Source organism: Pagrus pagrus (genome assembly GCF_965226575.1).
Source record: "Pagrus pagrus genome assembly, chromosome: 17".
NCBI lineage: Eukaryota > Metazoa > Chordata > Actinopteri > Spariformes > Sparidae > Pagrus > Pagrus pagrus.
This window is the reverse complement of record NC_140201.1, coordinates 20,253,488-20,280,984: the sequence shown is the minus strand read 5'-3', so window position 1 is coordinate 20,280,984 and position 27,497 is coordinate 20,253,488. Positions and strand designations below refer to the sequence as shown.

At 42.1% G+C, this 27,497-nt stretch overlaps 1 protein-coding gene across 1 annotated transcript in view; it reads left to right on the top strand.

The window, feature by feature from the left end:
• trim71 (tripartite motif containing 71, E3 ubiquitin protein ligase) overlaps nt 1-27,294 on the top strand; it is a 34,007-nt gene extending 6,713 nt beyond the window's left edge. The window contains exons 2-7 of the mRNA XM_084379807.1: nt 10,411-10,578; nt 15,357-15,491; nt 19,285-19,527; nt 19,686-20,183; nt 21,193-21,333; nt 21,581-27,294. Coding sequence (XP_084235933.1) covers nt 10,411-10,578; nt 15,357-15,491; nt 19,285-19,527; nt 19,686-20,183; nt 21,193-21,333; nt 21,581-22,153 — 1,758 coding nt within the window. The 3' untranslated portion in view covers nt 22,154-27,294. The remainder of the gene's footprint in view (nt 1-10,410; nt 10,579-15,356; nt 15,492-19,284; nt 19,528-19,685; nt 20,184-21,192; nt 21,334-21,580) is intronic.
• The last annotated feature ends 203 nt before the right edge of the window (nt 27,295-27,497 follow it).

The following is a 27,497-nucleotide window of genomic DNA, read 5'->3' as shown; positions in this document are numbered from 1 at the left end:
TTGTGTGTGTGTGTGTGTGTGAGGTGGAAATGGAAAATTGGATTACATCAAAGGACTGCCCTCTGCTCGCTGTGATGTCACCCTCGACATAGAAATACATACGCAGCTCCATCTGAGAGACACCTAATGATATGATAATCCCACAAAATGTCACTCTGTGCTTTAGATTAAATTGTCGTCACCATGACGACAAGCCTGGCTGTGCACGCGCATGGTGTCTCGGCGACACACACATAGTCTTTATGTAATAGGGGCGGGGGGTTGCTGAAGCAGGCTGAGAGTGGACAGAAAGTGGTTGCTGGGCAATGAGCGCCTACAATGCATCGTGTTTATAAGGATGAGGTGAAGTTGAACTAATCAGTTTGACGGCCTAGCAATGCTCTTGTATCTCCTCGGGGGCCATTTTTGTCAAGCTTTAAAGTGAGGAAGACAGTGGGATGTTCAGTTGCAGTGGGAGGTCTTGAGATTTTATCGTAGTTTGTCACACATTTCCACAATTTCACTTTTCTTTGTTAAACTTTACTGCTCCATTATGCAGCTCCACAGAGGAAGACCATCACTTGAAACATATGCTGGGTTGGCTTTGTGATCACCAGTTGTACTCCCCCCTCTTTGGAGCTCGCTCGCAGAGAATGTTTGTAAGGAAACCTAACCCAGCACTGACGCTGATACAAGGCCAGAGGAATTCCTGTAACTTGAGTTTATACCTCCTGGGTTCTCTTTTCCCCTTCTCCCTCTCCCTCTCTCTCTCACACACACTGGGTATTTCCTCTGCCGACTCCTGCCTTTCTCATCAGTGCTCTCTTTCTGCTCTGTGTCAGAGACAATGGACATTATGGATGCAGAAAGTCTCCTCAACATGATTTAGCAGCTGTTGCTGTTGAGGGCCAAGTGATTACATTTCATCACTCCTGGAAGTATCCGTGTGAGTGTGTGGCAGCAGCGTTTTCCTTTCTATGAGCATCTCCCATCTGTAGGTAGTTATCCTCTGAAGAGGATTTTAGTGTGTGCAAGTGTGTGTGTTTCCACACAGCCAGCAGAGTTGGATTATATGAAGTTGGACTTCCAGCGTTTTAATGTGCAACATGTGCCCAGTAATTAGAGAGCATTCCCTGTTTCCTGTGTGTTGTGAATGTGTTTCATGTTGGCTAAAGGGGAGTGTGTATGTGTGTGTGTCCTAGCTTTGATGTCCATTTGAGGACTTTGGGCCATATAAATTTAATGGATAGAAAGGAAGGCATTTATCACATTCTCTTTGACAACGGGATTTAAAACCCATTCAAAAGCTGGAAGCTGCCACTTCCTACTCAGTGGTTGGGCACAAATGGGGTTTTAATTGGCCATTATTTGACCTCACTCAACGGGATTGCGCTGTTAACACATTTAATGTTAAAGCACTCAACTCTATATGGGGGACACTGCACAGCTTCCAGCCATGATTTGTCCCCCTCTTCACTGTTTTTTATTTATTTATTTATTTATTTTTTATATATAAGGCCACAACTATGCTAGTTTGTTAGCCATTGAGATTAGAAGTTGGCATACTGGCTGTAGTTTGAAGAACCTTCAGACCAATGTACCATTGACCATATCAGAATTGTGCGTTGTGATCATATTGCGTATTGGGTTATGATCATATCAGAATGTTTTGTTTCCTAACCATTTTCTACTGCACGTATTTCACAGGGTCCTAGACGACCATCGGTTTTTATTGGAAGTAATGTTGAATAGACCCTTAAAGCTAGGTATATATGTGTAATACAATACAGTAAGGCCACGCTCTTATAGATAACAGTAGGTGAAAACAAAAAGAATCACAGTATAACCAGCAAAAAAGTTGAACAAGGGGCAGTTTTTGCTAAAGTGCAATATACTGTCATTGGGCAAGGTGCTGCGTCTGCCAGTCAATATTTGCACAGGAAATGCGCATTCCTAGTACATAACTTTGTAACCTGAATGTCATATATCTGCTTTTTACCTCACTGGGATGCAGGATGAAAGGACTGCGGCATTGAGAACTTTCCAGAGTTGTAAAATCCTCCCTAACAGTTAAAAAAAAAAATTACACTCTGTTGTGTTTTGATATCTGAAACCTTCAGACTCGTGGATCTAAGTAAGTAACTTGTCCCAGCAGGGACTTGAACACATAAAAAAAAATACAAGCAGAAGTAAACAGAAAATAGAACAACTACACAAAGGCAAGTCGAAACAAATGGGTCTTGATCTTTTGTTTAAAGGGAGAGAGTTCAAGAGTTTATGAGCCACAACCTCCAAAGCACCGTCTCCTTTCGTTGTAAACTTATATCCAGGAACTATCAGCAAACCCGGATCTGAAGACATTAGAGACCTGCTGACATATTCGTACACAAACTGACTCCTTGGATTGTATTTCATTGTCTCACCCTCACCAACTTTATTTTTAGATAAAGTCAACAATACATTATTGTTGCATGGCGATATGACAGCAGATTGATTCAAAAATTGTTTAATAAATGTTTTCACTTCAGGAATTTCCCCTTTTGGAATATGCAACTTATATAATGGGTAATGCTACATGTGTTGTGACAGGCATTTGCTCATGCTAATGTTTCGGCTGACTTGTATAACCAGGCCATTTCCTGTAAAGGCCATTCTCCTTAGGCTGCCACGTTGGTATGCCAGCCATGTACATGTGTATGTGTGCAGCAAACAGGCAGTGAATGTATACGAGGGCTTTGGAACAGAACGTTGTACAAAACGGTGAATGTTTGTTCTTAGCCTTGCATTTTAATGGACTATTTAAGAATATTCCTGTTAATGGTTATGTTTTGACATGTATGAGCAGGCAATATAACTATGAGAGCTTGATGTGAGTGGTAGAAGTGGGAAAAGAGCAGTCTTGTCATGAATTGAGGGTCATTAAGCATGTGGGCTGTTTATTATGCTCTCTAAAGCCACGGTAACCAAGAATAGCTGGTGTGTGACTATACAGACATGCACATGTTACATCTCAGCTGCTCCACATTTCATTCACACAGCGTCTCCTTTCGTCCCGTGTTTGCTTGAAGCTGCGACTCCCTCTCATGTTTCTCTCTTTCTCTTCTTTGCCTTCTCATTGTCGTTGAACTCCTTTTTCTTTTGATTTTTATCTTCCCTCACCTTTCTCACCCTTTCAGTGTCTTTTCTCCCTCTCCCCCATTTTTTTTTTTTTTTTTTTTACTGCTCGAGTACTAAGCACCCGACAGTCAGTCACATGCTCGCTGTGTAAGGAGGCCAGCTGACTGTGGTTTGTTTTCCTTCTCCGCTGTGGGGCTGTCCAATCAGATCGCCGGCTTACGGCCACCGCCCCCATGATGTATCTGGCAGAGTTTCAAAACATCGGCAGGCATGTCCGTGTGTGTGTTGTGTCGGTGGCAACAAGCCAACAGGGGTTGCCACGAGAGGGCGGGGCAGCGGTGGAGGAGGAGGAAGGAAATTAGCAATGAGGAGTGGAGAAAAAGAGTGATGGGGGAACAGAGAGGGGAGGGAAAAACAAGCTACTGAGGTTGTTTTGGAGGTTGAAGATGGGAGTAGGTGTCTGTGCGTTCCATTAAAGGAGCTTTGTCTGGCAGATGGTATTCCTGGGATTGCTGGGAGTGCTGGGATTGGGTGCTCCACAGATTATCCAGCCTGAACGTACCAGACTGGTTTAGGTCTGGTGCTGGGTCAGTAGCTGGGTGTGTTATTAAGCATGGTTAATGAAAATACTACTGAGGGTAACAACAGACATTTTTCTGTGTAGCGCCATGTTTCACTCATGATCACTCAGTTTGGTCTTGTGCCCCAGTTTAAAAAACACATTATTGATCTGCCTGGCATCCTGGTTGTTTACTATTATGTCAATGAGGACAAAACACCACTAGTAGGAACGGTATGCTACTAGCATAACAACATAGCAGCTTTGCCTTCGGCAATCTGATCAGCAGGGTTCCCTACACACGGACCATGGAATGACACCCCCACACCATGGCACAGACCTTGCGTGTTCGTCAACAAATTTCTGAAATGCTTGGCTGGTAACCTGACATGACTTTGAGGCCCTGTTCTACACAGGTAATTCTTAAAGCATAGTCTGTGCATGTGTTTTGACTTTTCATACACAAGTAAACAGCATTTTAGGTCACTGAAAACTGACCTTTTGGAAAACTGTTTCCAGGAGATATTTAAAAACTGTATTTTCAGTTTTTGTCTGGACGGGCAGAAACTGAAGATTTTGGAAACAATGACGCTGACACCCATATTTGCTTCCTGATTGGGTCTTATCAGTGTATGAAGCATCATTGGGAAATGTTAACGTGACGTATGTGTTATGTCATATGATCGCATTTGAGGTTGTACACTGACGGACTGGCTGTAAGATTGTCTATATTTAGAAAGGCACAAGTGGACACAAGTGGAAAAAGAGACACAAAATGGCTGCTGATAATGTAGTAAAGTAGAGTAACCAATCTGCTTCCTGTTTACACCGGCAAATGCATGCCAACTGTACATGAATGGCCGTGTGATATAGTGTTGGGCCAATGAACGATGCCATACACAGTTTTCTTAGCTTAGCGTCCTTGGCTAGTCGGCCAACATTGTTTTATGCATATGAGGCTGAACAAGGCTATGTGACAGACATGTGGTGTGGAGACGAGGACACTTTTAAACCTGGCACAGGGATGCATGTCGGTGGTAACGGGAGATAGTTTCCTCTGCAGGGTGAGACAATTGGAGATTCATGTCAGAGCAACGGTGGGAAACAGCGGTGGCTACAGTGGTGAGCTAATAGGCAACTGCTGCCTTAAGACAACACTCAGGGGACGTGCTGCCTCAAATTCGTAAACAGCGATGTCATCATCCATCATGATGTTTCATTGTAGACATCGTCATATGCCAGTTTGGCAGACATCGCCCAGCCCTAGTGTGATGTGTTTTCAGGTGTGTTGGTATGGACGGAGATTAGATCGTCTAGACGGAGATCGTTTGTGTTTTAGGCCTGATTAGTCTGATATACAACTTCCTTAAAGAAAACAATTCTTTTTTTTTTTTTAATTACTGCTGTCATTATTATGTTTTTAAGTATTTTTTCAAAATGAATCGTGTCTAAAAGAGAACTATGTGAAATACATTGTATGGCGAATACATTTTGTGAGCATAGTTATCTTCAAAATGCAACCCCCACTTATTTTGTCCTGGATTGGCCTGACTGCTCCAGTTGGCAACTCAGAAACCAGTAGTTGTACAGGAGAAGCTCCCAGGTGAAATTATTGGTGATTGAGTGCAAAGCAGGATGTTGTTTAAAGGTGTATTCAAATTATTCCTTCAAGCAGTCCATTTCTCAAGAGAAACCGCCTTTCTGAAATGTGTTAGATGTCAGTTTTTTTAACCGCTTGAGTCAGACATCAGCCTCTAGGAATGTCCCTTTAGTGTGTGTGTGTGTCTGTTGACAGGCAGTTTAAGAAAGACCACACAGGCCTCGGGCACTGACAGGGTTTATGAAAAAAGTCTTAACGTCCTCACAGTAAATCCCTTTTAGTCTAAAAAAAAAAACATACTAGATAAAACGTCTGTGTTTTTTAATGATCCAAGTAAATTTTCTAAAAATGTGCACTTGTTTGTTACTTTTTTAGCTTTGAAAACACAAATTGGTTAACTATATACTTTGTCAGCAGTCTTAAACAGAAATTGATTTTGTTTCTGTGGGTTAGAACAATTTTCTTGAAAGATCACATCCTGCTAACCTGAGCCCTCGTTTACTGCTTCTGGAAAAATAAAATCCAAAAGGAAATACTCTGATCTCATCTCTTAAAATAAGATCACATCTTTCCTACTTACCTCAGAAGGCATATTTGTTTAATTTCAGTTCCTTGTGCATTTAACTGTAATTAATGTGAAAATCATTATCAGTTACTTTACTGCTGTTTGATTATGAAGATAAATACACTTATTATCTACTGCATGACTTCAGCCTTTTAGTGCCTTCAGTTATATTCTGAAACTACATGTAAAATACATTTTTCTTTCATTTGACAGTTGAGTTATAGAGTAAGATGGAAACTGTTGACAATTGGACATGACCATTGCAGATATCTGAGCATCTCGCTGTCAGCTTTGGTGAACGTGCCCTCATAGTTCCCAGAGCAGCCCTGGTTTTGCTGGCACCACAGTGTGACATTACATGGCCCTCTTCCCCTCCCCCAACTCGGCCCTGCAGGCAGGCTGTGAGTGCTGCGACGAGCGATTCTACTGGCTAGTGGAGCTCGTGCCCTCTCCCCCAGTTCCCAGTACCTGCAAGGGGAGGGAGGGAGGAAAGGGGGCGTATCCTACTGCAGCCTGCCCACAGTGTGAGCACAAGGCCAGGCTCATAGCCACAATACATTTATTCTGAGGTTATATCCCTTAAGATTTGTTTGTTTCCCTGCAGTGTGCTTTTGTCAGGCCAGATTATGGTGCGATCATACAAATTCTAGATACAACTAGCATCTTAAAAGGTGAACTTGCGTTATAAAACTATAAGAAATCAATAAAACACATTGTTATGTCCCTGTCCTTTTTGGGGCTTGTGTGTTTCTTCTGTTTTACATAATTTACTAGCAGTTCTGCTGTGGGAATAGCAGAGGTAAATTGCTAAAATTATTGAAATTACAGGTCCATGCTGAGACTTTTCAGTGCTTGGCTTGATGGTACATGAGCAGTATAATCCAGACTATTTTATGGATGTAACAGTTCTATCGTTGTCTGTAAAATGTCAGAAAATGGTGTAAAGGCTACCAAAATTTCCCAGTGAGCATGATAGCATCTTTATAATATCAAATTCCTTGGGATCAGCACTCCAAAATTCAAGATATTCAATTTACAATGATCTAAAACAGATAATGGCAAATCCTCAAATGTACCATCAGGATGGTTGTTGATCGTTTCACCTTCATTTGAATGTTTCTCATGGAAATAAGGTGGTGGCAAAAACAAAACGCTTACAATGATAGTCCCTGAATTCTTTTTGAGGTTTCTCTTTATGACAAGACATTTTTTTAAATACAAACGCCCCAACGTATGTGGGTGTGTCTAAGTGTAAACTCAGAATGGAGGAGCGTAATGGGCAGAGAGGGTGCACGAGAAACATCCGGTGCACTAATGAAATACAATAACTCACTTCCCCCACTATGGCCGAGCCCTCCTGCTCAGAGCTTTTATAGCTGGTGATGGCATGTTTGTTCCAGCCCCCTCTCCAATAGCACCTCACTACTAGCATTTCACCTTGAGTGGCTGTATATGCTATTTGTTGTGCACTTTGCTGCACACAAGTCAACTTGTGCTTCTGTATATTTTGTTAGAGCTTGCTGTGTTGGTGCTTGACAAATAAATTGTGGAAGTGAGTCACTGCTGCCCGAAGGCCTTCCCTCCAGGGTGCTCTCTGTGGAATTTACAACTTTGTTAGTGTGACACCACGCCTATTTCACATCTTTTAAGGTTGTTTTTCCACATTTGGTGTCACGTGCCGGATACACTCACACATGCAAGAGCACACCAGAAATATCCAGCGTGTCCAGCTTATGGCATGGCTGTGAAATGCCTGTTGGAGGACCACATGCAGCTGCCTTCCTGACTTTGTTTTGGGCGGGATGCACTTTTGTCTTTCATAGATTGAACAATAAATACATATTTGTGGCAAATGACTTGCAGATTGTTGAATGATTGGTTTGAGAGAGAGGCAGATAAAGATGGAGGTAAGAGAGGGAACAGGATCCTTCCATAAAGACCTGTGGGAAGAGCCAGTATCCTGCGTGAGTCAATAATATTGACTGGCGATCCAAGAGGCCAGCGTGTTATGTAATCTACAACCTTGTGTGTACGAGTGTGTTTCACCTCGAGGAGTGTTGCGCTGTGGATGACAAGAAAGCTGCAGATAGCATTTTAGGCATCTGAAGGTTCTTGCAGGTATTTGTCATGGGATCTATTTATGTGAAGTAGGACTCCAGTGTTTTCAATAACAGGCTTCTGTTCTCCTGTTGTCTTTCAATTTGCCCTGTTTGGTGACTGCGAACATGAAATAACAGTCCTAAGATATTAATGATTCATAAATGGTCCGTGGTCAGTTGTGTGGTTTTGATGTCATTTTATTGTTTTGGATAGATGATGATGATAATTTGGTTTGTAGTTAGGGTCTCAGGAATAGTAGACGTTTCCAAGGCAACAACATAGATCCTAATAAATGGTAGGTGGACGCTTGCAGCTGAGGACTCTGAGTAAATTGGCTAATTATATTTGACACAACCTACCACACTGTTCTGTGGACTGGTTATTGTGAAGTAGTTAGTAACTGAATTAGCGGACCCACTTTGTTAGCGGTGATTCTTTGATAGTACTGCGGGGCTAGAGACAAGCGCGTCATTGGTTTAAGACACACCTTCAAGCAGGTAGCTCAGTTGTGGTTGAAATGCAAAATCCCGGCTGCACCAGGCTGCTGCACTGAGTCAAACCAGGTAGAGCCAGGCAGGCAGATGTGATGGAAAATGTCAGTTTGTGTTTTTGGAACTCATTTTGTATCTAATCTCATCTAATTTTCTGAAGAAGAAAATGTAAATGTTTTACATTAGATATTACAGTAATTACAGTATTATCAGGATGAGTGATAAGGTGTGAGGTACAGTCCAAATCATTCTAAAAAGAGTGCCAGGTGGTTTATAGATGAAATTATGTTTTCTTCCCTGGATAAATCAGTTTGTAGTTCATTGAGATGGTTTTTTAAACCTTATGTTATTTAAAAATGTTTGTGGCCTGTGCAGGTCACTGTCTGGGGATACCGTTGTGATTACCATAGATTTTTTGTTTTTTAAGACTTTATAACTGTCCTCTCCTGAACAATAGGTGCTAGGACTATAAACGCCACAAATAGCAAGTATGCAAGTCAGCTTTTTCACATCAGGAACAGCCTCCCTATAGCTGTAAAAATATATAGTTCATTAAACCACTCATCATGCAATTGTCAATAATGGAACTGCTCCATCTGATGATCTGAGTGCTGCTAATCTCAGTCCTGTAGATGCTACCGCCCAATCGCTCACCAGAATCCATCCTGTCCTTGCACCGTAAATCTGCCTGTCCCTCAACCCCCCAACTGCCTCAGCCTTGTGTCCATCATCGTCTTCTCCACCTTCCTCCTCCACTCCAGCCCAGCTGCATTCCTTGCTTTTGTGTGACCCGTCCCCTTGGAATTTGGGAGATGTCGATGGGGGTGGGAGGTGACGTGACAGGAGAGAAGAGGAGTGCATTGAGTGACAGAGCGGTGCAGGGACTGTAGTAGAGGACAGGGCTCAGCAGAAAGAGAGCAGGCAAGAAAAGGACAAGAAGAAGAAGAAGAAAGGGATCCAGGAGGAGGCAGAGAGGAGGAGGAAGTCAGATAAAGGGGGAGGGTGTGTGCGTGTGTGTGTGTGTGTGTCTCATTAGATTATACTGCTCCCTGAGGGAACTGCCATTATTGATGGATTGATTGCAGGCCCCTCCCCATCCACTCAGGTCTCCTGCTATTGGAGGCCATTGATCTAGTGTCTCTTTGGGATATGATGGCCAGTGCATATTTAATTAGCCCTTCATTACAACCAATCAGCATTCAGACAAGGGGTTTAAAGCGAGGCTTGGGTTTTAGCAACAAAGGTTAAATGATCATTTTCCTTTACATCCCAAGGGAGAGGGATTTTTTTTGGTAAACCACGATCAGTTCTGCTTTTATGTAATCCATAATTATCATCATTGTACACAAAAAAATAACAACTTTTAAGCCTAAGACTGCTGAACTTGGTTACGGTAATAAATGGTTTGAAAAATGTGAAATGGGAGTAACATCCCTTTATGGCCCTCCTCCTCAGATGTTAAAAGATTCTACTGAATGAGTATTGATCTAGTTTTGGTGGCCTTTAGTCCTTCTGTGCATCTTCTGCCTCTGTGTTTTGGAAGATAGAAGCTCTCTGGGGTGTCGAGGCCCATATGAGCCTTCTTGGTAATGCATACATATAAATGACTTTTGTTTGTCATTCGTGGTCTTTTCTCATTAATTAGCTCTGTGTGAGAGAAAAAGAGGAGAAAAGGGTGACACATAACTTTGTGAATAATGTGCTCATCCTGCATTTTCATTTCAATGTCAGGCTTTGGTGTCTGATATCAGTAAAACACACCAGTAATCACAGAGCTTAAAGAAATGGGCATTATGTAGTTTATACTTACACAGAAGATTGTCAAGAGATAATGAGAGGAATTTAAACAGTTGGTCAGTTATTGATGTATCCAACATCTCAAATGAGTAAAAATGAGTTTGGCGATTGATGAGTACAGCTTGGCTTGCCTACGGCCGTGACTGTGGTTTACTTTGTACACACAACTAATTTGTCCATTGATATCTCTCTCTCTTCTCAGGTATTCCTGTTCTTCTGTGAAAGCTGCTCGGTGCCTATCTGCAGGGAGTGCAGCGTGGGCCGTCACATTGGCCACACCTTCGTTTATCTACAAGATGCCGTACAGGACTGCAGGGCCATCACGATTCAGCTGTTGGCAGATGCACAGCAGGGGCGACAGGCCGTGCAGGTGAGACAGGAACCCAGACAGACATTCACAGGGAGTGAAAAGGAAAAATATCCCTGAGTTGTTTGTTTTTTTTGGTTAGTTTTACCCCTGAAATCTTGAACCAAGGCAGCAGTATTGAGTTAAAAATAACTCCTGCACGAAGTCAAACTTATTCCTGCTTTTTGTTTTCATGCAAAATCTTTCAAATTTAGAGAATCCAGCAGATAATCAATTTAAGAGAACATGGCCAGATGTTCTCATAATTACATTTAAAGACAAAGGTCCCGTATCACTCAAATAGGTCAAACTGATTTAAGTCTTAACTAAACAAAGCCACGAGCTCTTGCACATTTCTCCAAGGTCTGACAAAAAGACTATCCTTATGAAGGTCAAACCACACAAATCAACACTCATCCATCTCCTAGAGAGACGGAGGAGAAGCTGAGGAGAGCAGCTGTGTCTCTCTAGCACAGAGAGGCCGACTATTAGAGATGATCAGCTTGAATCTGTTTGAGAGTGACCAGTCCTGGGCTGCTGGGAAGCCTGGGGTTAGAGGTGTCCAGCTGGCCCTGAAAGGGGGTGGGTTGCACGGGGTGAGGTCTGCCGGGGGCAGGGCTGAAGGTCAGAGGGGAGGAGGAGTGGTGAGTACGATGGGGGAGGGTATATGAGGTATTTAAAGGATTTCAGAGAAAGGAGAACTCCCCTTCTCTTTTAAAGAAGTGGAACACTTTGCCCTACCTATTCAGTCACCCTCTCACTACCCCCGCCTCTTACTCTCACTCCCACACAAACACACACACACACACCGCCTCTGTTCATTTACGTAATTATAGATTGGGTGGCAGACCCCCCTTAGATTACAACTCATACAGTGAAACATGCGAATGTAAATGGTGAGAGGTTTTACTAACAGTCTGAACAGTGTTGTTTGGCCTTTTTTGTCCAGGTTTCAAAGGCACCACGAGTTGCATTTGCTGTCACTGAACTGACAGGATAAGTCTTCAATTGTGCTGAAACAATTAATTTATAAGTAAATTGACACAAAACACCTAATTCCCACGGTTGGGTATTATTTGCATTTTATTGATTCAAATTTCGCAGAAATTAGACAGTTCCAGTTCTTGATTCTCAGTTTCGATTCCAGTTTTGTTCTGAAAGAGGGAAAAAGTCAAATGTTCCAATATAAAAATATCCATATTCTTTTATTGTTTTAATAAAGTAGGTCAATTCAAATTATTTTTAACTAAAGCCTGATGCCTGAAGCTATGCACTGCTAAACAAAGGTTCCATTAATCTACACAAACTGTACTAAAACAAGAGAAACAAAGCAGTAGTGTGCAGTAAGAGTTTTCCAGCTGCTTCTCAGATGCAGATACATTGTAAGTGGACTCTTCACTCCATTCATCTATGACTGAAAACCTGAACAGGACTACAGCTAGCTTACTGTTCCACAGTTACAGCCATCATTTACAGCACAAACTTGACATGACCACATTAAATGATTAGCCACTGTCGCTTTTAGCAAACAGCAGCTGTTATTGGTCTTCATTATAGCTAGACTCACCTACTAATGTTAAACTAATCATACGTACTGAATACTGAATGACACAGTTATGTTAGGACACTGTGGTCACATTAGCCAACATGCTTGTATCTAAACAAACACGCTGTTGTGTGACATGGACATGTCCTGGCAGATATGCAGCCTATGTTTGCAGTAATTAAGGGTTAATGTGTTTGAGATCCAAAAGCGGAACTTACTTTTTTTTTACCCAATTCTTGAGTCTGTTCTAATTTGAAAACAAATTTTGGTTCCCAGTTGCCTACAATTTTGATAGGCCATTACTTTACTTTTATTCCTTTTATTTAAGAACTAGATCAAGAGTCAACAGCCACACTAGTGGCTCTGTGAGGCCATGATTTGAGCTTTATATGAATGTAAGCATGCTAACATGCTCATGATGAAAATACTAACATGCTGATGTGTAACAGGAAATGAATGAAAAAACTTAAAACACAAATGTCAACCTCATGGTGGCGCTAGAGAAGAAGTCAGGGCATCACCAGGTCAAGTCACCAAGTCGTACACTGTCTGGGAACCACGTACGTCTGCACAAAAATGAATGATAATTAATCTGAAATTTTAAAGTTGTTGTTAATGTTTCAGTTCCGACTCTAGTTTGGCTAAAAATGCTCTATACACTGGTTTCAGCTTCTGTACTGTTTGTATTTCCTGTTTCTCTCAAAATGATGTTATTGTAAAGTCGATATCTTTTGAGTTTTATCCTGTCGTTTGGCTAAAACAAGCAATTTGAAGATGTTGCCCTGAGCAGGGAAATTGTGACTGACTTTTTATCGACTGTCATCCCCTATGCAGGAAAGGAAAAGATTGATGCATTTATCAAAAATCAAAAAAATAATTACTCTATAAAAGATAGTCCAGGTAACCAACATTAGTGCTGTCCAGTGTGCCTGGAAGGTGGGGCAGTGTTCTAACCTTGGTAAAGACTCCTGAAACATGAAACACTAGCTGTTCCACTCAGGTCATGTGACACGTTGGTATTCACTATCTCCTCAGTAGAGCTTGACCTTTGAGTGACTGCTTCACACTAAATGCATGCATACTTATGTCACTCCGGGTGTTCTACAAATTCCAAGATATCACAACACGGATCTGCTCAGTTAAATGCCACTCCAGACCACGTGTAGTTTAAAACTTAAACCCTCACTTGTTCATGACTACAGAGAGTCAAACCAACAACTTCAATAATTCATTTGGTGAAAAGAACCAGGATCTGTGCAGCTGAGTCATGAGCAACACCGCCTACCATCTGGCAATATGTTGTGGTGTTTGCTGTGTCCATTTTGTCCCAGGTCACCATGGGAGTAAATGCTGACGCCAGATAATATGTAAACACACACACACACACCACACGCTCCTGTCCCCTGAGGTAGGAAATTTCCGCCCACTCCACGCCTATTATCTTCGCTGACCTCTGACCCTGGACTTGTGACCTCCTGGTTGGCCAGAGCTCTTTCACGCTGCGGTTTGATTGGTCAGTTTGATGCTCTTTGTGCTCCAAGCTGTGCTCTTCTGGGAATGTTGATGGAAAGATGGAAAGAGAGAGAAGATGGAGACATGAAGAGGGAGATTATGAGACCAAGTATGACAAATAGAAAATGAAGAATGAAATGGAGAAACTAATTTGATTCCCTTTCCCTCACTCCAGCTCAAAACAGAAAGAAAAAGAAAAAAAAAATAGAGAAGGAAAATTAGCATTTTATAGGAACACAGGGACAACTGGAGAAAGGCGGTGGCTTTATATTTCACCCTGCCTCCTTCCTCACTGTCTTCCTCCCCCGATTCTTCCAGGAGTCCTCCCTGCTGTTCTCTCTCTGGGGGCCTGATTTAGTTGACCCTGTAGCTGCCCAACTCAAATGGCCAGGCGAAAGAGAAAAGGACCCTGCTGCCAGGCTTTGTTCTTGCAGAGTATAGTGGGGGGTAGGACGTTATGTGTCTTGAGACAAGGGTTGCAGATCACGACCTGTAGAGGTTTAGGTGACCTTTGATCCCTGCGGCCAATATCACAAAGAGAGCCTTATCCAACCTCCCCTTCGTCCCTGTGAGGTCCGGTTCACCCTGTGACCTCCCAGAAAACGCCAGAGGAAAAGACAGATAAATACAGGGTGGGAGACGAAGAGGAAAATGTGCATTTAGCTCAAACTGGGGGTTGTAAAAGCCCAAAGGTTGAGGTTGACACTGTGCAGTTGCATTTTAGAGCCAGTTATAATCAAGGTAATAAAGAAACTCATTTTATTGTGCTGAAGCCCTGATGATGTAATTCCATGCAGTGTCATGAGAGGCACACAGTAAAAAGAGAAGCCTGTTTCAAATGTCTACATTTTGGTACCAAAACAAAAGTTTTTAATACTTTAAAACCCTTTATCACAAGGCAAAACATGCCAAATTGCTTGGTGGTAAATAACAACAAAAAAGCAATTCAAGCAAAATAAAATTAAAATAAATAAATCTCTGATTCTAGCATCTTAAATGTGAATAATTTCTGGTTTCTTGACTCCTGTCAGTATACTGAATCTCTTTGGGTTGTGGACAACACATTTAAGACATTTAAGGATGTCATCTTGAGCTTTGGGAAACCCTGATAGTTATTTTTTGCCATTTTCTAACATTATATAGACGAAATAGCTGATTGATTAATCAAGAAAATAATTGACAGATAAATTGTCACTGAAAATAATAATTAGTTGCAGCCTTAAACTTCCGCTAACTTTCAGTACTTTTTCATACTCAGTTCTTTAGGCACTCCTCAGAAGGTTATTACTGCACTTTGAGTGAAAAAAGTATTTCAAATGTCGTGCTTTAAGTTTTCATGATGCCGACCTTGAATACCAGGAGTGAACAGTGGGTCTGTCCAGCAGGAAGTTGCGTCATGTTGTGCAGTGTGACGGGACTTCCTATTCCTGACCCCATGTTTCCTTTTCCTCTCGAGAGAAGCCACCAAACGTGAGAAAGGAATAGATCACAGAACAGATTGCAGGTGTTGGTCCATTCATTTGTCAGGAAGATGGCACATACTGTGTCCTCTCTTTTAATGCTTCCTGATCCTCTGCATCCTGTTTCTGGGGGTCATCTGTATCCCATCTGAGTAATAAAACAGAGCAGGTGGTGGTGTGTGGAGACAGTCCTGTCTGGTACTTGCGTCAGCTGACTATCAAATAAGCTGACAGGGTGTTACGCCATATCAGTACAATGACATCATTGTGTTTTGCTTCCTCAGCTAAGCATGGAGAAGGTGCAGGCCATGGCAGAACAGGTGGAGATCAAAGCCAAGGTGGTGCAGACTGAAGTGAAGGCCCTGGTCCTCAGGCACAAGAAAGCGCTGGACGAGAGGGAGTGTGAACTACTGTGGAAGGTGAGCTGAAGCTTTCATGTTCATTAGCTTACTAATGAAATATCCTGCTTGTACCATATTGTGGTTGTAGCATGCTCATTGTTATGATTAATCCAATGACCGAGTGTTTGTTAAATGCATAACTGCCTGTGACAGTCGCATCGAACGAGCAAACAATAATAATATAAATAAAATGGCAAAAATAAAATATAAGAATATGGGCTTTGATACAAGTCCCTAAACTAAGGATTTTTTGTTGTTATTTTGAGGCATTACAGTGTTGTTTGTCCTAATAAACTAGCAACAGCACTATACCCATAACTTTATATCCTTAGATTATCTCATGGTACACAGAGTGACGCTGTATCTGCAGGGAGAAAAAGGATGTATGAGTCCAGCAGAGCATATACTGTCTCATCAAGATTCATTAATTATACTTATTAGATTAAACCAAAGAGCCAGCTGTGAAGCTGGCAGTTTGGACCGCAGCCTACGCTTGATGAACCCTCTTTCAAAGCCTCGCAGGTTTAAGGTTACCCAGAGAACAAGTGGGGTTTTGGGTGAAAGAAAGACCTCCTTCCCAGAGGCCCCTCACCCCTGGCTCAGCCATGCTTCAAAATAACTAACCCATGGGTAATAAATAACCACATAAAAGGAGACTGTACTGAATGCATGCTCTGTGTCTCCATGTACCAGTCTGGTCTCTAACAGCACATACAAGCACAAAATCTTGCATTGTATCAATTACGATTGAAACTAGATAGTTTCATGTGTATTTGTGTACATCTGCAAATTTGTAGCTTTTTGCCTGAAAGAACATAAACCATACTTTAGCCAAACACCCACTAGTCTACTAAACTCTTATTACTCCTCTTCTTCTCAGAGCAGTCTCAGTGACATCATAAAAACTGAGCTGTGTCTTACTCCCTCAGATCTTAAAGCTCTTGGTGTGTGTGTATGTGTGTGGGTGCAGGTCAAAGTGTCACAGAGAAGGTTTTCACTTACCCATGTTCTGCCTTTAATCCTTTTTACACTACAGGACTCACTCTTTATCCCTGGAGTCCTTATAGGCAACTATAGCACGCCTACACACACTGACTCTGTCTTTCCCTGTTTTTATGCTTTCATGTTATCAGTCCGCCCGTCTGTACAAACATATGTACGTACATCTGTCCCAATCTTGCGAACGCATACTCAGGAACACCTGAACGCTTTTCATTACATTGAGTACAATGTCTGCTTGAGCTTCTCCACCACAGAACTGGTGGAGAAGCTCTCCACCAGTGCTCTGATAGTGATGGTGTCAAACTACAGCTTGACTGGTTAGCAGAGGCTTACAGCCCAAGGGCAGTAACTGTAGTTTCTCTCTTGAGAACAAACAACGATCTGACTGTCACATGTCATGAATATCGATGATTTGCATCTTGTATGAAGTATGTAATTAAGTGTTTGGTCATGAGAGAGTTTTGCAATGCCTGTTTGTCTGCAAGAGAACTGAGGAGTGGTGTTGAGACTTTTAGGAATATCAGTGAAGGCAGATGAAAGCTGCATGTGAAGTAGGGTGGTGCTGGTGGATCGTCCATTTGTTGCTTCTAGAGAGGCAAGGTCACGCCCCGGTGTGCCTCATAGGACCTTATTTCTGAAATAAATCGTCATCAATGGTGCATTTTTTGTAAGGGTAAAGTAGAACGACTTACCTATATCAGTATGATTTACATGCCACCGTTTGCACTAGCTCAGCTCCTCTGCTCTCCTCAGCTCAGGTCCCCACACTTGCAAGTTGAGCTGAACAAGCCCTGAATCATACAAGCTATTGGAAACCACACAAGCATTTCCTGTACTTTGAGCCTGTGCTGATGGCGACCTGTGCTGACAGTGGTGCTGGGAAAAATGTAACTGAAACTAGGAAGGTGCTCCACAGTGACTCAGCGCTGTGTCACTGAAGAAGAGAGATTCATGGCTGTGAGATAATCGCAAAAAATAGCTAGATGTCACTCACAGTCGAAATGTGTCTTGAAAGCTACTGGAGTGAATCTGGGTGTGTCTTCTATATGTTATTGCACGAGTATGTTGTGCTTGTGCTTATAAATGAAGTAAAACTAGATGTCTGTCTATCAGAGGCCTGACTGGAGTCTCTGTCCTCAGTGACCATAAAGTGTAACTCTAGTCTCACAGATGCAAATTGTGGTTCCATTTATGCCAACGATTAACAAAGGACCCCTCTCTTGTGGACTCTTTGTTTCTTTCGGTCCTTCCTTAGTATCAAAAGTCCTTTTAACCAGAAAGGCAGTCAGGCTATTGTGTTGTACTCTTTTTGTTAGGTGGCGGTAAGTAAGAGCCCAATCCCTGCATCTCAGGTTCTAGCACCCTCTTTAATGCTTTATTCTCACTCACTGTACTGTAACTTCATCTGGCTTCTCACCGTAACAGAAATCTGTTGTGGGTAAGTGGAGGTCAGACTTTTTTATGATAAGTTAACACTTAAGTACTCTTTCTTTATTTTTATTTTTTCCCTCCAAGTTTTGTTAGCCCCTAACCTGGCTATCTGTTTGAATAGTCTACTTTGTATCCAGTGTTAGTCATTGTTATGTTATTGTCTTCTCTTGTATTGTCCAGGCAAGAAGAAAGGAACTAATAGCAGTAGCTTGCAGCTGCTTAGGGTTGAATTTCTGCAGAAAGAAAATACTCTGGATTTGAATGCAAATGTCACCACTGTGTTTTCCAGTTTAAAAACAAACTCCCCAATAAAGATGATATCCATATTGTCTTTATGACATTCATGGTCATGCTCATAAATGTATGTGATTCGAGCAAATAAGAGTTTATGATTTCAGTACAGAACAATTGCATCTTGTCACTCGGCTACAGTTTGATTTCACCACTGTAATCAGTGATGCATTAATACTCATCAACTTCAGATACATTTAAAAATCTCAGTGAATGTATCCTACCTCTGCTACTTCTTGTCTCTTCACTTAACCTACATTGATTCAGACTTGTTAATTTGACACACTGATGTACAATCAAAATTGATGTGCAGGCAAGTAGCTGCATGTCACCCGTGTTCTTCTTCTCCTTCCTGAATGTCTAACAGACTTGGCATGGTCAGCACATTGCTGCCATCCTGTGGGCAGACTTGCGTGTAACACTCTGTGGTATGGAGTTACTGAAAGACTGAAGGTGTTAAACTCCTCGTTCAATTTACTTTTAAAATTTAAGGAAATTAGTGGTTTCAAATGAGGGTAACTCTAAAATCAGGGCAATCATCAATGCGAAGGCCTTGATTTTTGTAACCTTATATTGTTTTGTTATTGAATTGGATTTCTCTGTGTTAAATATTCATGATCATGTAGTTGTGTTGCCACAGGAACGGGAAAAAACAAAACACACAAAAAAAATGTGTAGATGTCTGTGTTTTGGCTGCAAACATTAAACATCATACGTAAGACATAATGATTCTATGGACCAACAAAGTGCCTCTGTCATGTGTTATTCAAGATAATCACATTTAGTGATAGTAGACATTAGGGTTCCACTGTAAGGTAGCTATCTGAAAAATGTCAGAGTTTAATGCTATCACCGTATATCGTATTACACAGTTATTATTATTGTTATTATCATGACTATTGTTATTATTATCAGTTACAATGACCTTTTAAAAGGGACAGACATGAAACTTGATATAAGCTTGAAAAACTACAATTAAGTGCCATGTACACGGTATGATAATCCTCAATTTTCACATCATGGTATAAAACTGTATATCATTGCAACCCTAGTAAACATTCTGTGCTCTGTTTCTGTCTCTTTTCAGGTGGAGAAGATCCGTCAGGTGAAGGCCAAGTCTCTGTACCTGCAGGTGGAGAAGCTGCACCAGAGTCTGACCAAGTTGGACAGCACCATTGCTGCTGTCAGCCAGGTGCTGGACGAGGGCCGCCACCTCGACGTGCTGCTGGCCAGGGAGCGAATGCTCACCCAGATCCATGAACTCAAGGCTCTGAGGGGCCTGCTGCAACCGCAAGAGGACGACCGCTTCATGTTCACTCCTCCAGACCAGGTATGCACTGACACCCTGCAAGTCATGACTCCTTAAGAAGGGGTCACGGAGTTTAAGATTATAAATGTATAGCTACTTTGTAATGTAATGATGTAATAATAGTAGTTGCAGAAGAAGTGCTTCGAAGAAATTAAGTGTATCCCACTTGGTTCTCACAGGCTCTGTACGTAGCCATCCAGTCCATGGGCCTCATCAGCAGCGGAGCTTTTGCCCCAGTCACCAAAGCTCATGGTGAGGGTCTAAAAAGTGCGCTTCGTGGCAAGCCCGCCTCCTTCACTGTGATTGGATACGACCACGATGGTGAGCCACGTCTCTCCGGTGGGGACACGGTGTCCGCCATCGTCATGTCAGGTACAGATGGCAACCTGGCTGCAGCGGAGGTAACAGACCACCAGAATGGCTCGTACACCGTCAGCTACCTGCCCAAATGTGAGGGGGAGCACCTGGTGTCGGTGTTGGTGTGTAACCAGCACATCCAGGGCAGCCCCTACAAGGTGATCGTGAAGTCAGGGCGGAGCTATGGCTCCCTGGGCTCCCAAGTGTCATCCTTCGGGTGCGAGGGGGAGGGAGATGGACAGCTGTGTCGTCCATGGGGCATCAGCGTGGACAAGGAGGGATACGTGGTGGTGGCCGATCGCAGCAACAACCGCATACAGGTAGACCTTCTATTTCTCTCTCTTCCTCCTCCAAGTGTCAAACATGATGTTTGTTTACAGCAGGAAATTATAAAAGACTAAACCATTAAAAGCAAATATGAAGAAAGTTATTTCATTTTCAAGCGCTCTCAGTTAGAGGTCGACCGATTAATCGGTTTGGCAGACTTTAAGTAATGTCACATTTTTCAATGTAGACTAAGAGATTAACGTTACATATTTTACACATATTTTTTTCTATAAGTAATTCTCCACTCCATGAAATACCTTCCACGTATTACTCTGGCGATAGGCTTAGAAAATATGGGCAAACATTAAATCTTTGCGGTCCCATCGTAATGTTAAACGTTGGAACAGCTGATTTTACCGGAGGCTGACAAGTGTGGCATTCAAGTCTTATTTAGTCTCATAACGGGACACGCAACAGAAGTAATCCTGGGCAGTTCAGCCACAGAACAGCTCATCGCCTCATATTTCAGCCCTTCTTACTTAAATTGCATTGAAAGTGGTTCATTCATCATCTACTCAGCAGTTAATGTGAACTCCACACTGTTGATGCTTTTGTGCTAAAATGTTTATGCAGCAGAGAGTCTGATTTGCAAACTTTGTGAGACTTTGTGAGTTGAAAAGTGCCCGAAGCTTATTTCCTCCTACTTCCCTCCTCCTGCACACACACTCCCTCAGCTGTATACACCACAGTCAGTCAGTGAAATTTTTGTACTAAGGAATCAATGAAAATAAATAAATAATACCTAGAAATTGCACTGCATTTAATAGAACGAATGGCATAAAATTAGTGTCGGTAGGGCCATAACTACTGACTGCTCACTTTGTGGGCTTGAGTGGTTCTCACATATGTCTCTTGCTTTGCTTTGTGAAGACATTAGCAAAAATAGAACAGAGTTTGCCTTTAGCAAGCAGTTTAATGTGAGAGCTTTGCAGCAGAGTTGGTACAATGTTGTAACATTAAAGTGGGAAACGATGAGCAATGTTTTGTTCCTTCCCTCTCCAGATATTCAAGCCTTGCGGTGCCTTCCACCATAAGTTTGGCTCTCTGGGTTCCCGGCCTGGTCAGTTTGATCGTCCAGCGGGGGTTGCATGTGACAGTCAGAGACGAATCATTGTGGCTGATAAGGACAATCACCGTGTGCAGGTAAGAACACCCATTTAGACATGAATCCACACATTTCTACTTACTAATTTTTACATAATCGCTTGAAGTTCAAAACCCACAGGAAGGTTGCATTAGACATAATGTAAATGTAAGTTAGAAAAAACATGTTTACCTATGAAAACTTGTGAACTCACTTAGACATATGTAAACACACAGCTCCCCATGCTTATTCTCTGTGCGGCAGATGTAAACATGTTGACCCTGAGACATTTGCTCTGTCTGACAGGTGTTTACTTTTGAGGGCCAGTTCCTGCTGAAGTTTGGGGAAAAGGGTACCAAGAATGGGCAGTTCAACTATCCCTGGGATGTGGCTGTCAACTCTGAGGGTAAGATCCTGGTCTCAGACACCAGGAACCACCGCGTGCAGCTCTTCGCCCCTGACGGCTCCTTCCTCAACAAATATGGCTTTGAGGGGGCCCTGTGGAAACACTTTGACTCTCCCAGAGGAGTGGCCTTTAACCACGAAGACCACCTGGTGGTGACCGACTTCAACAACCACCGGCTCCTGGTCATCCGGCCAGACTGCCAGTCTGCTCGCTTTCTGGGCTCCGAGGGCACCGGGAACGGGCAGTTTCTGCGGCCCCAGGGCGTCGCTGTGGACCAGGAGAATCGCATCATCGTGGCGGACTCCCGCAACCACAGAGTCCAGGTGTTTGAGCCCAATGGAAACTTCTTATGCAAATTTGGCACACAGGGGAGTGGCTTCGGACAGATGGATCGCCCCTCTGGCGTGGCTGTGACGCCTGACGGAGTCATTGTGGTTGTTGACTTTGGAAATAATCGCATCCTCAAGTTCTAAGAAAAAAAAAAGTTTATTTTTTGCATTCTCTCCCTCCGTTTGCCCTTTTGCAGTTTTTTCAATGAAGGAAATGGAGGAGAGAGAATGAATCAACAGACACAACAGGAGGAGAGCTCAGAGAGGACTGAGAGCATGTTGAAGTGAAGGGAAATTAAAACTGTAAATTTGTATTATTATTATTTTTTTTATTATTATTGATATTCTCCCAATCAGATATCTGTGGTATGTATGACAAAGGGGACCTCTACAAATTGATAATCAGTAGAAAAAGAGCCATATTTCCCTTCCTCAGTCTCAGCTGCTCTGAATTCTCTCTGTAAACTCTCCTTAAGTATCCATCTCAGGGAATTTCTCACTTTTCTTGAAATCTTGTACCCTCTGCTCCAAACCTACCTCATTTAGCTCTTTATGAATGTACTCATAGTCACTGAGCAGAGGTTTTAGTCCGTGAAGTTTTACAAAGAAGAAAAGTCTACCTCTATACCTTGTTATTTAAGAGAGACAAAAAAGAATAGACTGTTCAGTTGATATTTGCACAGGATTAATGGAATTCTTGCTGTGCATTTTTGAAATATGAGTTAAAGTGAACCTCCTGAATGTTGTTGCTGAGACAATACTCAGACCGCTGTAGAGGCTGCATGATTTATTCTCATTAGAGGGTGTCGCTCGGAGAGGAAGCTAGCGTATAGTAGTGTCCTTTTCATGTTTTTAGGCTACTTAGTTTTTTTGCTTATGCATTGGCGCTTGTCTCTGTGTGGCTTTGTGGAGTTTGTAGTGTAGCCTAAGAAGAGTGTGCGAAGCGATGCCAAACTTGATAGAATCAAAATTAGCCCAGGTCACAATAGGACCGATGAAAATGATCTGTACTTTTCAGGATCTCCCTCTAGCTTTACTAGCTAATTCTGATTTGATGAATTTATTCAAAAGTAAACATATAAATTTGAGGACATTATCTCTGAAATGATCCCTGAAATGATCCCCAAACTAAGCCCTGTAATAAAATAATCCAAAGTGTTTGATCAGCCATACCCCCCTGCCCCCAATCATGTCCCGCAAAACTGGATGAAGTAATGTTTCTGATGAAATAAGACGACCTGTGTCGTTACTATCCAGTCAGATGCAAAGATTAGTATGCAAGGAGACCGACATCTCCTTCAAAAGGGAGGACCCACCAAAGGATTTTGGAGATGCATTTTCCAAGATCTGGATTTATTAGTGATTTTACCATAGAGACTTAATCATGTAACTGAATGACACCTTTTTGGTGAGGCATGCTGTGTGACAAAAGCCTCACAGGTATACTCCTAATTTGGCTGTCCAGAGGACATTAATGGCATCAAATGAAAGGACGTATATTTTACAATCCTTTGGATTTAGATTGTGGTTGAAAGCCACTTCCTTTGGCTCCTTGGGCCTAGGATTTAGTCCAGTCCATTTAGAGGGCGTGATCACAAAGCCCTGCCCTATTTATTGATCCTTGGAGTTGAGGAGATCTCTCCAAATCGAGTGCTAGTAGACCGATTCCTCTAAAGATGGAGGTCTATAGACCGACTGCTGGAGTCAACCAAAGTTAGAATTTCTGCACAATGGCCAACTTAAGATTTGGCAATTAAAGAAACGAAAAATCCCCTTTAAAAACCTTTTCTTGATTAATCATTGTTGCTGGGAGGTCTACAGTTGATTAAACTCATGGAGTTGAGTTCATAGCACTGTACAGTTAGGCTCAGAAGATGAAGTGTGCTTGGGTCACAGTTTATTGTGCATGAGTACTTCCACATCCTGCTAACACCAAGGCCCTTGTTGTGTGAGGCAGGTTTTAAAAGAAGATCCTTTTCGTCTTTCTGCAGAGATGTTCATGTAGAGAACAGATGATACCTACACCAAAGAGAACCCCCTTTCCCCTTCGCATTTATCACCTCAGCCCATCAAACAATGCCCCAGCTTTATCATTAGTAGACAGCCCATTGGCTCAAAGTAGCATCTCAGATTAGCCTTTGTATCCCAATGTAATTACCATAGAAACTAACTCATACTAATTCTTTGGGGGATTTTGAATCTCCTTGACCTTCGTTCAATCTGTGTCCCACAGGAAGCACTAGACAATTAAGGTTCTGTTAGCCACTTCCTTAGCCTAGCAAAGAATCTTGGGACCTGTGAAAAGATTCTCCGACTGACTCTCACCTCTGAGGAGAGGGCCCGTCTGCACATGATCAGGATATACATCATCATATCTCAGACATCCTGTACCTCAACGGTCGTTTTACCTCCTTTTTTCGTATACCTCATCTCCTGAATACCTCAAATATGTCACTCATTGCTACTGTGCATTTAAACATTCAAATACCTCAACTTGTTACTCGTTCTGAATACCTCATTTTTACTCTTTTATTTAAGCATACCGTGTCAGATATTTATGCATTACAAATATACCTCATTCTTTGAGTCGTCTTGTGTTACAGTACAGTACATGTCCCATAGCTCTAGGACCAAAGATCATGGTACTGTTTTGAGTTGAAATTTGTATTATGGTCATCGCTCCATCTTCCAACCCTCTACTATCAATTCTGTAGTCTATGCCTTTTTATCACCAAGAAACCAAATATGTCAGATGAAAGCATTGTGCCAAAATGATCTGTGAGCGTTCTGTGCCAAACAGGGTTGGCATTTGGACCACGCTGTTTTACATGACAAATGTCACTGGACCATTATATCATTGATACAAATGTTAAATCAGAGCACCTGAGAATAAACCCTCGCTCTCTGGTTGGATGCACTTAAGAGGGCTGGGCCCCATTTATCTTTACCTCATGATGATGATGATGATGATGATGATGATGAACATGCAGATTCCACTTGTACTTTGTTACTGTGCGCAAAGGGGTGAGGGAAAGAGGATGTGGCCTCTTAAAGAGTTAAGAAGAACTTCAGAAAACAGCCTTTGAACGCACAACAATGACCTCACAAGAAGATTTCAGCACAATTTACCAAGATTCCAGTGTGGATTTTTAGGATGCTTGAGGTTGGTTGTGGAGGACCTTGAGATACGTCTACACTCAACCATTCTGATAGTGGTTTAAACAAACACATCAGAGGATTACGCCTAACACGTGACAACAGGCTGGTTTATTATTGAAGTGGAGCTGTTAGCCAGTTTGATTCCACACACCCTGCTGCTTTGAACCCAACACCTAGCTTCACCAATAAGATTGTTTTTGTTTTTTGTTTTTTTGCTTTTCAGTATTAGTCTTTCTTTTTTCTTTTTATTAAGATTGCAGAATTCTATCTTTAAGGTCCTTAGGTCTTTACTCTTAAAGAGGAAAAATGTGTTTTAAACCTTTTATTTGTTTTTCATTTTGTTGCATGCTTTAAAAAGTCCTTGTATTATAAAGACGTCTCTCAGATAGGTGTTGCAAAACGCAGACGGGGTGGGTAGCTGACTATTGGTTTTTACCAAGATATATACCCAAAGATGTGTATGTTTGTGTTAGGGTTGCGTTGGATGGAATTAACCTTTGACCTTTGCGATTGTATTTCCTGTTCTCAAGAGGCTCGGCAGAGCACAACCTGTTCAGCCAGCCATACCTCGATTCCTGAGAAACAACAGAGGCAGAGTTTTATGATAAATGCTCCCTCTGATATGCAGAATATGGGTTGACATATTAACATATTGTCCTTTCACACTCAAGCCCTGTAACTGCTGAGCGTATATTTACCGTACCAACAATGATGAATCCACAAGGCGGCCATTTTGTGTGTGACCTAATAGGAACTCCCTCACTGTCATGTGAGGAGCAGCTATGTTTCTTCAGCACAAACTAGCAATCGGCTCCCCTCCTTGACTACATAAGAATCCAGGAAGTGCAGTGATGGCTGCTGAGCACGTGATTGGTTGACTGCACTCCTGCTCAGCGTTTTTTTCCCCCTTTTTTTTTGGTTTTTTTTTATTGGGCCCCTGTGGTTTATGTCCACCATTTTATTTCTGGCCTCTCACAGCTTTAAGAGAGAAAAAGCAAAGCTGCACCAGGTGACGTGTGCAAGGTCGTAGACCTCCTTTTAATGATTGTATACTCGAACGAAAAAAAAGAAAGAAAAAAAAAGGTTGGAAAATTTAGAAAGGAAAAAAAATAAAACTCAGGTAGTTCTCAGCAGCCCTGCCCTGCAGGTGTCTCATTGAAACGTGTCCCGTAGTGATGATGTAGTGACTCCCCCCCTGTTATGACTTCTCAGTACTAGTCTGATTCTTTTGTGTGTCCATTTCAATATTATAAAACAAATTATTTCTAAATCTGAAACAATAAGGCTTTTGATTAGTTTCCCCTGATTAATCTTTTTTTGTTTGTAATGCCAATTTTTGTTTTTTTTTTCACAAAAGAAAGTACAAACACTTCTCACCACTTGATGCTCATTGGCCCTTTTAGAATGTATTTTGTGAAGAAAAGGGTTACATGGGATCTTGTTGAGGCTCACTCGCTACAACCAGCTGCTGGTGGCACAACAGGACAATAGAGACCACAGAAAATACTCAAACATCTGATGCTAAATGTTCCACACCAGCAATACTCAGAGTATTTGGTGGAATCATGTGGTTGTAGTGGAACATGAGGCACCTTGTTCACTTTTAAACCAGCTTTAACATCAGATGGGGGCTGTGTGTCAGCTCATTTTGTCCAAACTCTTGTTTCCATTACGTTCTGTCCTCCCAGCAGCCGGTTGTGCGCGGAGCGGGTATCGGGTTTGTGCGCTGCATCCGTGTTGTCTAAGCAGAAATCCACTGAATGTATCCTCCTAACAGTCCACGAGGCGGGGTGAGCCAGTGTGGCTAGCTGAGTTTAGATGGGTGCTGCTGGCGCTTCCTCAGCCACGTCACTGTGTGTGTGTGTTTATCAGTCAAACCTTGTGTCTGTCTGTCTGTGTGTGTTTGTTTGCCGGCACACCTTCCCTCCCTCTTAACACACACTCGCACATCGTGCTGAGTTAAAGTGCAGATGTCAGGTCTTCAGTCTAAATAAGGCACAGGAGACTATAATATATTGGCCACCTGCTGCTCTCTCCGTACTCTGTGGACTTTAAACATTTCCTATGCAGTTTTTTGTTTGCTTTTTTTGGTTTACACTTAAATAAATAAAGTTGTATTTCTTTGACTTCAAAATGTACGACTCTCTCTTTGTTGTTAAACTGCGGAAATGCTCAAATCTGTTTATTCAGACTGGACATCGATCACTGAGGGTTTTTAAACTGCAAGTGATATACATGTACACACACATGACGTAGCCACGAAATCACACACATTTGAAGCTTAAGTAGTCATATCTGTGTATTTATTCCACGTCTTCACAGAACACAA